Raw genomic sequence first — 16,855 nt, 5'->3', positions numbered from 1 at the left:
CTGCTCCTGAAGCATCATCATTGGCAGGCTCGTCGACAGAAAACACCACAGAAGGCACTACATCTACGCAATCTATTTCAAGCTCTACCATTTCGGAAGAATCCACCACCACACAATCAGGTGCACAGACGGACACAACAACCCTGGAAACAAGTTTCACATCTACTAGCCCAGCAAGTGAACAAAGTACTACTTCAACTAGCTTATCAACTGAACAAAGTACCACCAGCAAGGTGTCAGTGTCTGAAACTTCCTCTGAGCAGCCCTCAACAACATCTTCCAGTAGCGCAGAAAGTACAGCTGCGTACACCACTACCAACAGCGAGACAAGCACTGAATCTTTGACTGCAGAAACAACAACGCCGTCAGCAACACAACCTGAAACTTCTTCCGTTACAAGCTCAACGGAAACCACTGGCGAAACTTCGTCGACCACACAACAGAGTACACAATTGCCAACATCGCAGGAAACAACAACATTGACTTCTACACTCACAAGTCAGGAGAGTACAAGTGTGGCCACATCGGTCTCTGCAGAAGGAACCTCTACTGAAACCTCTGCAAGTGCTGGTACAGAAAGTACTTCAACAACTGCTCCTGAAACATCATCACTGGCAGGCTCGTCGACAGAGACCACCACAGAAGCCACTACTTCTACGCAATCTATTTCAAGCTCTACCATTTCGGAAGAATCCGCTACCACACAATCAGGTGCACAGACGGACACAACAACCCTGGAAACAAGTTTCACATCTACTAGCCCAGCAAGTGAACAAAGTACTACTTCAACTAGCTTATCAACTGAACAAAGTACAACCAGCCAGGTGTCAGTGTCTGAAACTTCCTCTGAGCAGCCCTCAACAACATCTTCCAGTAGCGCAGAAAGTACAGCTGCGTACACCACTACCAACAGCGAGACAAGCACTGAATCTTTGACTGCAGAAACAACAACGCCGTCAGCAACACAGCCTGAAACTTCTTCCGTTACAAGCTCAACGGAAACCACTGGCGAAACTTCGTCGACCACACAACAAAGTACACAATTGCCAACTTCGCAGGAAACAACATCATTGACTTCTACACTCACAAGTCAGGAGAGTACAAGTGTGGCCACATCGGTCTCTACAGAAGGAACCTCTACTGAAACCTCTGCAAGTGCTGGTACAGAAAGTACTGCAACTGCTCCTGAAGCATCATCATTGGCAGGCTCGTCGACAGAAAACACCACAGAAGGCACTACATCTACGCAATCTATTTCAAGCTCTACCATTTCGGAAGAATCCACCACCACACAATCAGGTGCACAGACGGACACAACAACCCTGGAAACAAGTTTCACATCTACTAGCCCAGCAAGTGAACAAAGTACTACTTCAACTAGCTTATCAACTGAACAAAGTACCACCAGCAAGGTGTCAGTGTCTGAAACTTCCTCTGAGCAGCCCTCAACAACATCTTCCAGTAGCGCAGAAAGTACAGCTGCGTACACCACTACCAACAGCGAGACAAGCACTGAATCTTTGACTGCAGAAACAACAACGCCGTCAGCAACACAGCCTGAAACTTCTTCCGTTACAAGCTCAACGGAAACCACTGGCGAAACTTCGTCGACCACACAACAGAGTACACAATTGCCAACATCGCAGGAAACAACAACATTGACTTCTACACTCACAAGTCAGGAGAGTACAAGTGTGGCCACATCGGTCTCTGCAGAAGGAACCTCTACTGAAACCTCTGCAAGTGCTGGTACAGAAAGTACTTCAACAACTGCTCCTGAAACATCATCACTGGCAGGCTCGTCGACAGAGACCACCACAGAAGCCACTACTTCTACGCAATCTATTTCAAGCTCTACCATTTCGGAAGAATCCGCTACCACACAATCAGGTGCACAGACGGACACAACAACCCTGGAAACAAGTTTCACATCTACTAGCCCAGCAAGTGAACAAAGTACTACTTCAACTAGCTTATCAACTGAACAAAGTACAACCAGCCAGGTGTCAGTGTCTGAAACTTCCTCTGAGCAGCCCTCAACAACATCTTCCAGTAGCGCAGAAAGTACAGCTGCGTACACCACTACCAACAGCGAGACAAGCACTGAATCTTTGACTGCAGAAACAACAACGCCGTCAGCAACACAGCCTGAAACTTCTTCCGTTACAAGCTCAACGGAAACCACTGGCGAAACTTCGTCGACCACACAACAAAGTACACAATTGCCAACTTCGCAGGAAACAACATCATTGACTTCTACACTCACAAGTCAGGAGAGTACAAGTGTGGCCACATCGGTCTCTACAGAAGGAACCTCTACTGAAACCTCTGCAAGTGCTGGTACAGAAAGTACTTCAACTGCTCCTGAAACATCATCACTGGCAGGCTCGTCGACAGAGACCACCACAGAAGCCACTACTTCTACGCAATCTATTTCAAGCTCTACCATTTCGGAAGAATCCACTACCACACAATCAGGTGCACAGACGGACACAACAACCCTGGAAACAAGTTTCACATCTACTAGCCCAGCAAGTGAACAAAGTACTACTTCAACTAGCTTATTAACTGAACAAAGTACCACCAGCCAGGTGTCAGTGTCTGAAACTTCCTCTGAGCAGCCCTCAACAACATCTTCCAGTAGCGCAGAAAGTACAGCTGCGTACACCACTACCACCAGCGAGACAAGCACTGAATCTTTGACTGCAGAAACAACAACGCTGTCAGCAACACAGCCTGAAACTTCTTCCGTTACAAGCTCAACGGAAACCACTGGCGAAACTTCGTCGACCACACAACAAAGTACACAATTGCCAACATCGCAGGAAACAACAACATTGACTTCTACACTCACAAGTCAGGAGAGTACAAGTGTGGCCACATCGGTCTCTACAGAAGGAACCTCTACTGAAACCTCTGCAAGTGCTGGTACAGAAAGTACTTCAACTGCTCCTGAAACATCATCACTGGCAGGCTCGTCGACAGAGACCACCACAGAAGCCACTACTTCTACGAAATCTATTTTAAGCTCTACCATTTCGGAAGAATCCACTACCACACAATCAGGTGCACAGACGGACACAACAACCCTGGAAACAAGTTTCACATCTACTAGCCCAGCAAGTGAACAAAGTACTACTTCAACTAGCTTATCAACTGAACAAAGTACCACCAGCCAGGTGTCAGTGTCTGAAACTTCCTCTGAGCAGCCCTCAACAACATCTTCCAGTAGCGCAGAAAGTACAGCTGCGTACTCCACTACCACCAGCGAGACAAGCACTGAATCTTTGACTGCAGAAACAACAACGCCGTCAGCAACACAACCTGAAACTTCTTCCGTTACAAGCTCAACGGAAACCACTGGCGAAACTTCATCGACCACACAACAAAGTACACAATTGCCAACATCGCAGGAAACAACAACATTGACTTCTACACTCACAAGTCAGGAGAGTACAAGTGTGGCCACATCGGTCTCTACAGAAGGAACCTCTACTGAAACCTCTGCAAGCGCTGGTACAGAAAGTACTTCAACTGCTCCTGAAGCATCATCATTGGCAGGCTCGTCGACAGAGACCACCACAGAAGGCACTACATCTACGCAATCTATTTCAAGCTCTACCTTTTCGGAAGAATCCACTACCACACAATCAGGTGCACAGACGGACACAACAACCCTGGAAACAAGTTTCACATCTACTAGCCCAGCAAGTGAACAAAGTACTACTTCAACTAGCTTATCAACTGAACAAAGTACAACCAGCCAGGTGTCAGTGTCTGAAACTTCCTCTGAGCAGCCCTCAACAACATCTTCCAGTAGCGCAGAAAGTACAGCTGCGTACACCACTACCACCAGCGAGACAAGCACTGAATCTTTGACTGCAGAAACAACAACGCCGTCAACAACACAGCCTGAGACTTCTTCCGTTACAAGCTCAACGGAAACCACTGGCGAAACTTCGTCGACCACACAACAAAGTACACAATTGCCAACATCGCAAGAAACAACAACATTGACTTCTACACTCACAAGTCAGGAGAGTACAAGTGTGGCCACATCGGTCTCTACAGAAGGAACCTCTACTGAAACCTCTGCAAGTGCTGGTACAGAAAGTACTTCAACAACTGCTCCTGAAACATCATCACTGGCAGGCTCGTCGACAGAGACCACCACAGAAGCCACTACTTCTACGCAATCTATTTCAAGCTCTACCATTTCGGAAGAATCCACTACCACACAATCAGGTGCACAGACGGACACAACAACCCTGGAAACAAGTTTCACATCTACTAGCCCAGCAAGTGAACAAAGTACTACTTCAACTAGCTTATCAACTGAACAAAGTACAACCAGCCAGGTGTCAGTGTCTGAAACTTCCTCTGAGCAGCCCTCAACAACATCTTCCAGTAGCGCAGAAAGTACAGCTGCGTACTCCACTACCACCAGCGAGACAAGCACTGAATCTTTGACTGCAGAAACAACAACGCCGTCAGCAACACAACCTGAAACTTCTTCCGTTACAAGCTCAACGGAAACCACTGGCGAAACTTCATCGACCACACAACAAAGTACACAATTGCCAACATCGCAGGAAACAACAACATTGACTTCTACACTCACAAGTCAGGAGAGTACAAGTGTGGCCACATCGGTCTCTACAGAAGGAACCTCTACTGAAACCTCTGCAAGCGCTGGTACAGAAAGTACTGCAACTGCTCCTGAAGCATCATCATTGGCAGGCTCGTCGACAGAAAACACCACAGAAGGCACTACATCTACGCAATCTATTTCAAGCTCTACCATTTCGGAAGAATCCACCACCACACAATCAGGTGCACAGACGGACACAACAACCCTGGAAACAAGTTTCACATCTACTAGCCCAGCAAGTGAACAAAGTACTACTTCAACTAGCTTATCAACTGAACAAAGTACCACCAGCAAGGTGTCAGTGTCTGAAACTTCCTCTGAGCAGCCCTCAACAACATCTTCCAGTAGCGCAGAAAGTACAGCTGCGTACACCACTACCAACAGCGAGACAAGCACTGAATCTTTGACTGCAGAAACAACAACGCCGTCAGCAACACAACCTGAAACTTCTTCCGTTACAAGCTCAACGGAAACCACTGGCGAAACTTCGTCGACCACACAACAGAGTACACAATTGCCAACATCGCAGGAAACAACAACATTGACTTCTACACTCACAAGTCAGGAGAGTACAAGTGTGGCCACATCGGTCTCTGCAGAAGGAACCTCTACTGAAACCTCTGCAAGTGCTGGTACAGAAAGTACTTCAACAACTGCTCCTGAAACATCATCACTGGCAGGCTCGTCGACAGAGACCACCACAGAAGCCACTACTTCTACGCAATCTATTTCAAGCTCTACCATTTCGGAAGAATCCGCTACCACACAATCAGGTGCACAGACGGACACAACAACCCTGGAAACAAGTTTCACATCTACTAGCCCAGCAAGTGAACAAAGTACTACTTCAACTAGCTTATCAACTGAACAAAGTACAACCAGCCAGGTGTCAGTGTCTGAAACTTCCTCTGAGCAGCCCTCAACAACATCTTCCAGTAGCGCAGAAAGTACAGCTGCGTACACCACTACCAACAGCGAGACAAGCACTGAATCTTTGACTGCAGAAACAACAACGCCGTCAGCAACACAGCCTGAAACTTCTTCCGTTACAAGCTCAACGGAAACCACTGGCGAAACTTCGTCGACCACACAACAAAGTACACAATTGCCAACTTCGCAGGAAACAACATCATTGACTTCTACACTCACAAGTCAGGAGAGTACAAGTGTGGCCACATCGGTCTCTACAGAAGGAACCTCTACTGAAACCTCTGCAAGTGCTGGTACAGAAAGTACTGCAACTGCTCCTGAAGCATCATCATTGGCAGGCTCGTCGACAGAAAACACCACAGAAGGCACTACATCTACGCAATCTATTTCAAGCTCTACCATTTCGGAAGAATCCACCACCACACAATCAGGTGCACAGACGGACACAACAACCCTGGAAACAAGTTTCACATCTACTAGCCCAGCAAGTGAACAAAGTACTACTTCAACTAGCTTATCAACTGAACAAAGTACCACCAGCAAGGTGTCAGTGTCTGAAACTTCCTCTGAGCAGCCCTCAACAACATCTTCCAGTAGCGCAGAAAGTACAGCTGCGTACACCACTACCAACAGCGAGACAAGCACTGAATCTTTGACTGCAGAAACAACAACGCCGTCAGCAACACAGCCTGAAACTTCTTCCGTTACAAGCTCAACGGAAACCACTGGCGAAACTTCGTCGACCACACAACAGAGTACACAATTGCCAACATCGCAGGAAACAACAACATTGACTTCTACACTCACAAGTCAGGAGAGTACAAGTGTGGCCACATCGGTCTCTGCAGAAGGAACCTCTACTGAAACCTCTGCAAGTGCTGGTACAGAAAGTACTTCAACAACTGCTCCTGAAACATCATCACTGGCAGGCTCGTCGACAGAGACCACCACAGAAGCCACTACTTCTACGCAATCTATTTCAAGCTCTACCATTTCGGAAGAATCCGCTACCACACAATCAGGTGCACAGACGGACACAACAACCCTGGAAACAAGTTTCACATCTACTAGCCCAGCAAGTGAACAAAGTACTACTTCAACTAGCTTATCAACTGAACAAAGTACAACCAGCCAGGTGTCAGTGTCTGAAACTTCCTCTGAGCAGCCCTCAACAACATCTTCCAGTAGCGCAGAAAGTACAGCTGCGTACACCACTACCAACAGCGAGACAAGCACTGAATCTTTGACTGCAGAAACAACAACGCCGTCAGCAACACAGCCTGAAACTTCTTCCGTTACAAGCTCAACGGAAACCACTGGCGAAACTTCGTCGACCACACAACAAAGTACACAATTGCCAACTTCGCAGGAAACAACATCATTGACTTCTACACTCACAAGTCAGGAGAGTACAAGTGTGGCCACATCGGTCTCTACAGAAGGAACCTCTACTGAAACCTCTGCAAGTGCTGGTACAGAAAGTACTTCAACTGCTCCTGAAACATCATCACTGGCAGGCTCGTCGACAGAGACCACCACAGAAGCCACTACTTCTACGCAATCTATTTCAAGCTCTACCATTTCGGAAGAATCCACTACCACACAATCAGGTGCACAGACGGACACAACAACCCTGGAAACAAGTTTCACATCTACTAGCCCAGCAAGTGAACAAAGTACTACTTCAACTAGCTTATTAACTGAACAAAGTACCACCAGCCAGGTGTCAGTGTCTGAAACTTCCTCTGAGCAGCCCTCAACAACATCTTCCAGTAGCGCAGAAAGTACAGCTGCGTACACCACTACCACCAGCGAGACAAGCACTGAATCTTTGACTGCAGAAACAACAACGCTGTCAGCAACACAGCCTGAAACTTCTTCCGTTACAAGCTCAACGGAAACCACTGGCGAAACTTCGTCGACCACACAACAAAGTACACAATTGCCAACATCGCAGGAAACAACAACATTGACTTCTACACTCACAAGTCAGGAGAGTACAAGTGTGGCCACATCGGTCTCTACAGAAGGAACCTCTACTGAAACCTCTGCAAGTGCTGGTACAGAAAGTACTTCAACTGCTCCTGAAACATCATCACTGGCAGGCTCGTCGACAGAGACCACCACAGAAGCCACTACTTCTACGAAATCTATTTTAAGCTCTACCATTTCGGAAGAATCCACTACCACACAATCAGGTGCACAGACGGACACAACAACCCTGGAAACAAGTTTCACATCTACTAGCCCAGCAAGTGAACAAAGTACTACTTCAACTAGCTTATCAACTGAACAAAGTACAACCAGCCAGGTGTCGGTGTCGGAAACTTCCTCTGAGCAGCCCTCAACAACATCTTCCAGTAGCGCAGAAAGTACAGCTGCGTACACCACTACCACCAGCGAGACAAGCACTGAATCCTTGACTGCAGAAACAACAACGCCGTCAGCAACACAACCTGAAACTTCTTCCGTTACAAACTCAACGGAAACCACTGGCGAAACTTCGTCGACCACACAATATAGTACACAATTGCCAACATCGCAGGAAACAACAACATTGACTTCTACACTCACAAGTCAGGAGAGTACAAGTGTGGCCACATCGGTCTCTACAGAAGGAACCTCTACTGACACCTCTGCAAGCGCTGGTACAGAAAGTACTTCAACTGCTCCTGAAACATCATCACTGGCAGGCTCGTCGACAGAGACCACCACAGAAGCCACTACTTCTATGCAATCTATTTCAAGCTCTACCATTTCGGAAGAATCCACTACCACACAATCAGGTGCACAGACGGACACAACAACCCTGGAAACAAGTTTCACATCTACTAGCCCAGCAAGTGAACAAAGTACTACTTCAATTAGCTTATCAACTGAACAAAGTACCACCAGCCAGGTGTTAGTGTCTGAAACTTCCTCTGAGCAGCCCTCAACAACATCTTCCAGTAGCGCAGAAAGTACAGCTGCGTACACCACTACCAACAGCGAGACAAGCACTGAATCTTTGACTGCAGAAACAACAACGCCGTCAGCAACACAACCTGAAACTTCTTACCTTACAAGCTCAACGGAAACTACTGGCGAAACTTCTTCGACCACACAACAAAGTACACAATTGCCAACATCGCAGGAAACAACAACATTGACTTCTACACTCACAAGTCAGGAGAGTACAAGTGTGGCCACATCGGTCTCTACAGAAGGAACCTCTACTGAAACCTCTGCAAGTGCTGGTACAGAAAGTACTTCAACTGCTCCTGAAACATCATCACTGGCAGGTTCGTCGACAGAGACCACCACAGAAGCCACTACTTCTACGCAATCCATTTCAAGCTCTACCATTTCGGAAGAATCCACTACCACACAATCAGGTGCACAGACGGACACAACAACCCTGGAAACAAGTTTCACATCTACTAGCCCAGCAAGTGAACAAAGTACTACTTCAATTAGCTTATCAACTGTACAAAGTACCACCAGCCAGGTGTCAGTGTCGGAAACTTCCTCTGAGCAGCCCTCAACAACATCTTCCAGTAGTGCAGAAAGTACAGCCGCGTACACCACTACCACCAGTGAGACAAGCACTGAATCTTTGACTGTAGAAACAACAACGCCGTCAGCAACACAGCCTGAAACTTCTTCCGTTACAAGCTCAACGGAAACCACTGGCGAAACTTCGTCGACCACACAACAAAGTACACAATTGCCAACATCGCAGGAAACAACAACATTGACTTCTACACTCACAAGTCAGGAGAGTACAAGTGTGGCCACATCGGTCTCTACAGAAGGAACCTCTAATGAAACCTCTGCAAGTGCTGGTACAGAAAGTACTTCAACTGCTCCTGAAACATCATCACTGGCAGGCTCGTCGACAGAGACCACCACAGAAGCCACTACTTCTACGCAATCTATTTCAAGCTCTACCATTTCGGAAGAATCCACTACCACACAATCAGGTGCACAGACGGACACAACAACCCTGGAAACAAGTTTCACATCTACTAGCCCAGCAAGTGAACAAAGTACTACTTCAACTAGCTTATCAACTGAACAAAGTACCACCAGCCAGGTGTCAGTGTCGGAAACTTCCTCTGAGCAGCCCTCAACAACATCTTCCAGTAGCGCAGAAAGTACAGCTGCGTACACCACTACCACCAGCGAGACAAGCACTGAATCCTTGACTGCAGAAACAACAACGCCGTCAGCAACACAACCTGAAACTTCTTCCGTTACAAGCTCAACGGAAACCACTGGCGAAACTTCGTCGACCACACAACAAAGTACACAATTGCCAACATCGCAGGAAACAACAACATTGACTTCTACACTCACAAGTCAGGAGAGTACAAGTGTGGCCACATCGGTCTCTACAGAAGGAACCTCTACTGAAACCTCTGCAAGTTCTGGTACAGAAAGTACTTCAACTGCTCCTGAAACATCATCACTGGCAGGCTCGTCGACAGAGACCACCACAGAAGCCACTACTTCTACGCAATCTATTTCAAGCTCTACCATTTCGGAAGAATCCACTACCACACAATCAGGTGCACAGACGGACACAACAACCCTGGAAACAAGTTTCACATCTACTAGCCCAGCAAGTGAACAAAGTACTACTTCAACTAGCTTATCAACTGAACAAAGTACAACCAGCCAGGTGTCGGTGTCGGAAACTTCCTCTGAGCAGCCCTCAACAACATCTTCCAGTAGCGCAGAAAGTACAGCTGCGTACACCACTACCACCAGCGAGACAAGCACTGAATCCTTGACTGCAGAAACAACAACGCCGTCAGCAACACAACCTGAAACTTCTTCCGTTACAAGCTCAACGGAAACCACTGGCGAAACTTCGTCGACCACACAACATAGTACACATTTGCCAACATCGCAGGAAACAACAACATTGACTTCTACACTCACAAGTCAGGAGAGTACAAGTGTGGCCACATCGGTCTCTACAGAAGGAACCTCTACTGACACCTCTGCAAGCGCTGGTACAGAAAGTACTTCAACTGCTCCTGAAACATCATCACTGGCAGGCTCGTCGACAGAGACCACCACAGAAGCCACTACTTCTACGAAATCTATTTCAAGCTCTACCATTTCGGAAGAATCCACTACCACACAATCAGGTGCACAGACGGACACAACAACCCTGGAAACAAGTTTCACATCTACTAGCCCAGCAAGTGAACAAAGTACTACTTCAACTAGCTTATCAACTGAACAAAGTACCACCAGCCAGGTGTCAGTGTCGGAAACTTCCTCTGAGCAGCCCTCAACAACATCTTCCAGTAGCGCAGAAAGTACAGCTGCGTTCACCACTACCACCAGCGAGACAAGCACTGAATCCTTGACTGCAGAAACAACAACGCCGTCAGCAACACAGCCTGAAACTTCTTCCGTTACAAGCTCAACGGAAACCACTGGCGAAACTTCGTCGACCACACAACAAAGTACACAATTGCCAACATCGCAGGAAACAACAACATTGACTTCTACACTCACAAGTCAGGAGAGTACAAGTGAGGCCACATCGGTCTCTACAGAAGGAATCTCTACTGAAAACTCTGCAAGTTCTGGTACAGAAAGTACTTCAACTGCTCCTGAAACATCATCACTGGCAGGCTCGTCGACAGAGACCACAACAGTATCCAACACCACATCTACCTCAGTGACTACACCAACAGTATCAGAAACCACATCTACTTCAGTGGCTACACCAATAGTATCAGACACCACATCCACTTTAGTGGCTACACCAATAGTATCAGACACCACATCTACTTCAGTGGCTATATCAACAGTATCGGACACCACATCTACTTCAGTGGTTATATCAACAGCATTAGACACCACATCTACTATTTCAGTGACTACACCAACAGTATCAGACACCACATCTACTACTTCAGTGACTAAACCAACAGTATCAGACACCACATCCACTTTAGTGGCTACATCAACAGCATCAGACACCACATCTACTTCAGTGGCTACATCAACAGTATTATACACCACATCTACTAATTCAGTGACTACACCAACAGTATCAGACACCACATCTACTACTTCAGTGACTACACCAACAGTATCAAACACCACATCCACTTTAGTGGCTACACCAACAGCATCAGACACCACATCTACTTCAGTGTCTATATCAACAGCATCAGACACCACATCTACTACTTCAGTGACTTCACCAACAGTATCAGACACCACATCTACTTCAGTGGTTATATCAACAGCATCAGACACCACATCTACTTCAGTGGTTACACCAACAGTATCAGAAACTACATCTACTTCAGTGGCTACACCAACAGTATTGGACACCACATCTACTTCAGTGGCTACATCAATAGTATCAGACACCACATCTACTTCAGTGGCTACATCAACATTATCGGACACCACATCCACTTCAGTGGCTACATCAACATTATCGGTCGCCACAACCACTTCAGTGGCTACATCAACATTAGACACTACATCTACTTCAGTTACAACTGCAGGAAACATGTCCTTGATTTCAACAACATTTTCGCCATCAACAACTACGAGCGCCACTACTACTGATATCTATATGGATCCCGAAGTTGTCACACTCTATGTTGAGCTGATATTAAACGAACCATGGAATCCAGAATTAGCAAATAGTAGTTCGTCAACATTTAAAGACAAAGCTAAAATGGTTGAAACAGAGGTATGATGGTGGTTATATATTGTAGTGCTGTTATTCTAAAATATGTATTGCTCGTAGAATGATTTCGTTATATATCCATTGTTCAAAATTGATTTCAGTTGGACAGAATTCTTAGTAGCGGGAATAATGAATCAACATACTATAATTCAAGCAAAGTCACATCATTCAGGTAAATAGTTATTTCTTTACTTTCTATATGCAATCTAGATAAACGATTTATGCAAAAAGTTCAGGCAACAATTATTAATGTTAAATCGACGGAGTATTTCAGTCAATACTTTTTAGGAAACATTAAATTGTGTGATCTTATAATTCCAGGTCATTGACCGTGTCTTACTGGGTGATTCTCATTTGATATTGGTTTCCATCTGTGAAACATAACTATCAATGAATCATTTTTCTCACACTTCCACTTAATTGGGGCGAATCAAAGAAATAACTAGTTTGTCTTTTTTATTTACGTTGTTTATATTGATATGTTCATTACATGTTGTGCAACAGCCAAGGGAGGTAAGAAATAGTAAGCTAGCAGCACCTTAGTGGCTAGGATGTGTCACCCTATTCACTTTATTAAAAATATAGCAATAGATTTATTTCACCTATTTATTACCATTTTGTAGACGGAGATTCAAAATACATACATCAATTTGCGCCTTTTGTAAGACCGATTGATTTGAGATTTAGGAGTTCAAATGGCAACGTAATTGTTACAGTTACAGTCGAAATACTTTATAGAATTTGACAAGATTATTTAATTAAATACTCTCCTAATTTTTATTATTTCATGGATAAAATGAGTTTTATTATTTTAGCCAAAATATATCTCCACTGCTTTATATAACAGTAACAGAAAATTGAACATATTCATGCGCAGAGTATAATGCTGCATTATGATACTTTACAACATTTTGAGCATAAATTCACTGAACACTGTAACTAGGAAAATGGGCACAAAAGTTAAATGATTAAAGTCGGCACTCGACGTAACTTTATGCTTACATTTGCACAGCATCATTAAAAAGGTTTCCTAGATAGACCTTTCTGTCAACTGTTCAATGAACTGATGTTAATATATCATGTAGATTTATTTATAGTAAACATTTAGATAATAAACATGCCATAACTTATATTGTCTTGTGCTTGTGCAAACATTAAGCTCGAGTATCCTTTAGAATTTTTGATAGTGCTTATTTTCAAACTTTGATTTTTTGCAGCAATGGAAGTATACATGTGTTGAGTGAGGTATACTATTCAAAATCACACATACATCTGACAGGAAGTGACGACAACTTAGTAACACGAGTGAAGTCAACTCTTCAAAATGCACCAAAAACTCTACCTATAATAGTTGGTTCCACTTTGGTGTATTGTAAGTGTTTTGTCTTCATGTACTAAAAAATGTAGACTGAAAACTTTTATCTCGTTTAATAAGTAGCTGTTAAAGTATTTTTGTATGTTACAGTAACCAAGACCGAGATACAGAAAACCGATTCTTCTTCATCCGCTGCCAGTAAGTGCTCTTCAAAGTCATAAAGTCTACCTGCTTTTGACATGTTTTTATTGTTCTAGTGTGCATTGTCTATATCATTACATTTGTTTCTTTTTCAGTCATCATCGGCGTGGTCACAGCGATAAGCCTGTTGTTCATGATTCTGTGTTCAATTTGTCTTATTTTAGCCTTTAAGAGGTAAAATGTGGATTCGTTACGATTTTATTTGGATTTTATATCACTCTAACAAAGAAACAATGTTTCCTATTTTCTTTTCAATTTATTTTCAAATTTCTTTTCAATTTATTTTCTTAACAGATTTCGGAGGAAACGAAAAGTGGCGCACAAGGATCCTCTCAAAGAAGATTCGGAAACGGGCAGCTACCACTCCTCAGAAGACCTCTCCATACAGGATGATGACGACGAATATCACAATACCGAATATAAGTTCGAGATTCCGTCTTTTGTGGCGGCAACCCGAATGGTCCCACCAAGCACTCACATGTGGACGCGAGAGGACACCCTTCCTCATATCAGAAAAGCAAGACTGGCAAAAGAAAAAGACATGTTACCGACACCGGATAACCTAGCCTACCTCAACGAGTTCTGTCACGAGGCATCTATTCCAGAAGAGAGACCACCAAGCTACGATAAAATAACGCCCCCAATGGAAAAGCAACCGGATGTTGCTTCACAAATGTCCAGCAACCTAGCCAATAGACCCTCAACGTCAGCACAAGCGGACGCACTTGACAAAGCGTCTCAAGGAGTGAGATCCCCGAAATCAAGTGGTGCTTCATCTCGGGATAGATCAGTTTCCTCCGCAGACCTTTCTGATGAAGAATCTGAAACTTCGCCAGAATACAGTAATAATGCCACCTCATCGAAAGGTATGTCTGAGACGTCGGAAGGAACGTCAAAGGGCGCCTCTACCGAGACAAGCGGCACCAAACCCGTAAAGAAGGGTCGTAAGAGACGAAGCAAAGGCAGGCCGTATGTTCCTCTCAGCAAACGCCTGCCAAAGCCAGAAAAGCCTAAAATCTACAAGTCAAACCAGCCTCTCAAAGTCAACAAGTCAAAGTTACAAGAAAAACTGAGCGAGATTGCCAAGCAAAACGAGGACAAACTGTACAACCCACACGGAGAAGTGTGGCGGAGTCTGGTGACCAAGATATTCCCACAGGACCAGTCCAAGAACGAATCGGACTGTTAGGGGTTCTGTGTAATGTTACAATGATGTTGGGGGGCATTAAGAAACTTTACGATTCAATATTTCATTTTCTTCCATGACAGAGTAAATGATTCTGTTGCCTCTTTGATCTAATAGACATAACCTATTTATTTTCTGATGATTGTATGGGCGATACATATTTGTGATAATATTGAAGATGCTATATTTTTACATTTGTTTAAACATTGAATTTACATATTGTAATATATTTTTTATGTAATTTATATGTATAATATTGTCATTTTGGATTGCATTTTACATTATTTCAATAAATTTGCCTATTTAAAGGTACATGTATACGAAGTTATTTTACTGCTGAGCAAAAAAAAAAGAAGCTTTAATTCATATAATATACTCGACACCAATAGAATTAATTATTTAACTTTTTCCTTATATAAATATATGTATAATCAAGATTCTCAAAACTACGAACCAAGTAACTAAGTCTAGACATTCAAATTATTTCAATTGAAATTTAAATTTAGATATTATACTCAACTCTGTACCAAGGAAATTAATATTATTCAAAAAATATTTTACGAATGCACTATCGAGCCATATTTTAAAGAATACAGATCAATCCATAAGCTTGCCTTGTTTCATATCTAAAATCAATATGTTAAAAAAAGGCAACTCTTTGGATATGGGGGAAGTCATGCGCTGATCCAGACTATTTCGGGTTGGTTGGGGGGATTTCATCTGCCGGGGAGGGATCTTTTTTTCGATATTTTTACTATATGAATTTAATAAGATTGTCAATTTTTTGCTTTTGGTTTTGATAGAGGGTCACGGTATCACTTCGCCAACAAAATCATGAAAAGAATTTAGGCACAATAATATCATAGAATTGATATAGACCTAGATTGGAATAATACTGATCCCTCTCTCAATTATTTCATTAATTAGAATAAAGTAGTCATATAATTTTTACTTCAGGATATATCAACTAATTTTTTTTTAACTTATAACTTAAGGTTTAGTACAATAACTATATGTTTTAAAAATGAACCTCAAATGCGCTTTAAAAATGTATGATCAGTGCTCTAAAATAGGGGGACACTCACATGTGACACAACCTGTCATCTGCACATAACACATAACAAAGAACTGTTTTAAAATTATGAAAACGATATAAAACACACTCTTAAGTAGCTGAACGAGATGCATCTCAAACTAACCTTTTTTATTCATATCTTTTACTCTGTAGTAATTTACAACACCATCTGCATGCATCAAGTTACTTATATTAACGCAGTTGAAGAAGTTTCGTTTGAAAGTTTGACCCAAAAAATCTGTGAATCTGATAAGAAGCAGACAATTGCAATATTTTGTTTATCATTTAAAAATTATATTAATAGTCAGTTTGCTCGATTTCAAGAAGTGTCGTTATATGTTTTCGATAGTCTAGCAATTTTCGTTACGTGAGCTTATCCAAAATTACTTTTTTTCTACTTACTTGTTATATATCGTCGAAGGTCCTAAATTCGTTACGGTCCTTGAGTCGTGTCCCTTTTGTTTTCTTCGCGTATTTCTCGAGATTAGGTTCTAGGCTAGGCATTCCGTGAAAATTTTTTTTTACTACGATAAGTGGCATCACTTCTTACTATACAGTAGCCGATAATGCGATCAAAAAAGGTAACATTTTTTATTTCAAATTTTATTTTCAACTATTGCTGAGATTTCTTATTCCCAAATAAAGTTACAGATGAAAATGGCCAAATACTCGTCTAAACCTAAAATTTAAGAATATAACAGCGGTTGTCTCTTTTCTTGACATCCAGTCCATGCAGTCAATGAAATTCATATGATCTGATTTAAATATTCAAGGCCAATCAAGGA

General features: G+C 43.3%; 2 protein-coding genes across 2 annotated transcripts in view; one reads left to right on the top strand and one right to left on the bottom strand.

Annotated features, from left to right (window-relative positions):
• The window catches only part of LOC105339126 (mucin-3B), a 39,137-nt gene extending 23,839 nt beyond the window's left edge, over positions 1 to 15,298 (top strand). The window contains exons 3-8 of the mRNA XM_066077690.1: positions 100 to 12,296; positions 12,395 to 12,465; positions 13,511 to 13,665; positions 13,759 to 13,806; positions 13,905 to 13,983; positions 14,104 to 15,298. Of these exons, the coding sequence (XP_065933762.1) occupies positions 100 to 12,296; positions 12,395 to 12,465; positions 13,511 to 13,665; positions 13,759 to 13,806; positions 13,905 to 13,983; positions 14,104 to 14,998 (13,445 nt within the window). The 3' untranslated portion in view covers positions 14,999 to 15,298. The remainder of the gene's footprint in view (positions 1 to 99; positions 12,297 to 12,394; positions 12,466 to 13,510; positions 13,666 to 13,758; positions 13,807 to 13,904; positions 13,984 to 14,103) is intronic.
• LOC105339124 (dihydroorotate dehydrogenase (quinone), mitochondrial) overlaps positions 1 to 16,855 on the bottom strand; it is a 270,339-nt gene that overhangs the window by 42,764 nt on the left and 210,720 nt on the right. The window lies entirely within an intron of this gene.

This window comes from Magallana gigas, chromosome 3 (genome assembly GCF_963853765.1).
Source record: "Magallana gigas chromosome 3, xbMagGiga1.1, whole genome shotgun sequence".
Taxonomy (NCBI): Eukaryota; Metazoa; Mollusca; class Bivalvia; order Ostreida; family Ostreidae; genus Magallana; species Magallana gigas.
The sequence above is the reverse complement of the archived record's forward strand: the minus strand, read 5'-3'. Positions and strand labels throughout refer to the sequence as shown.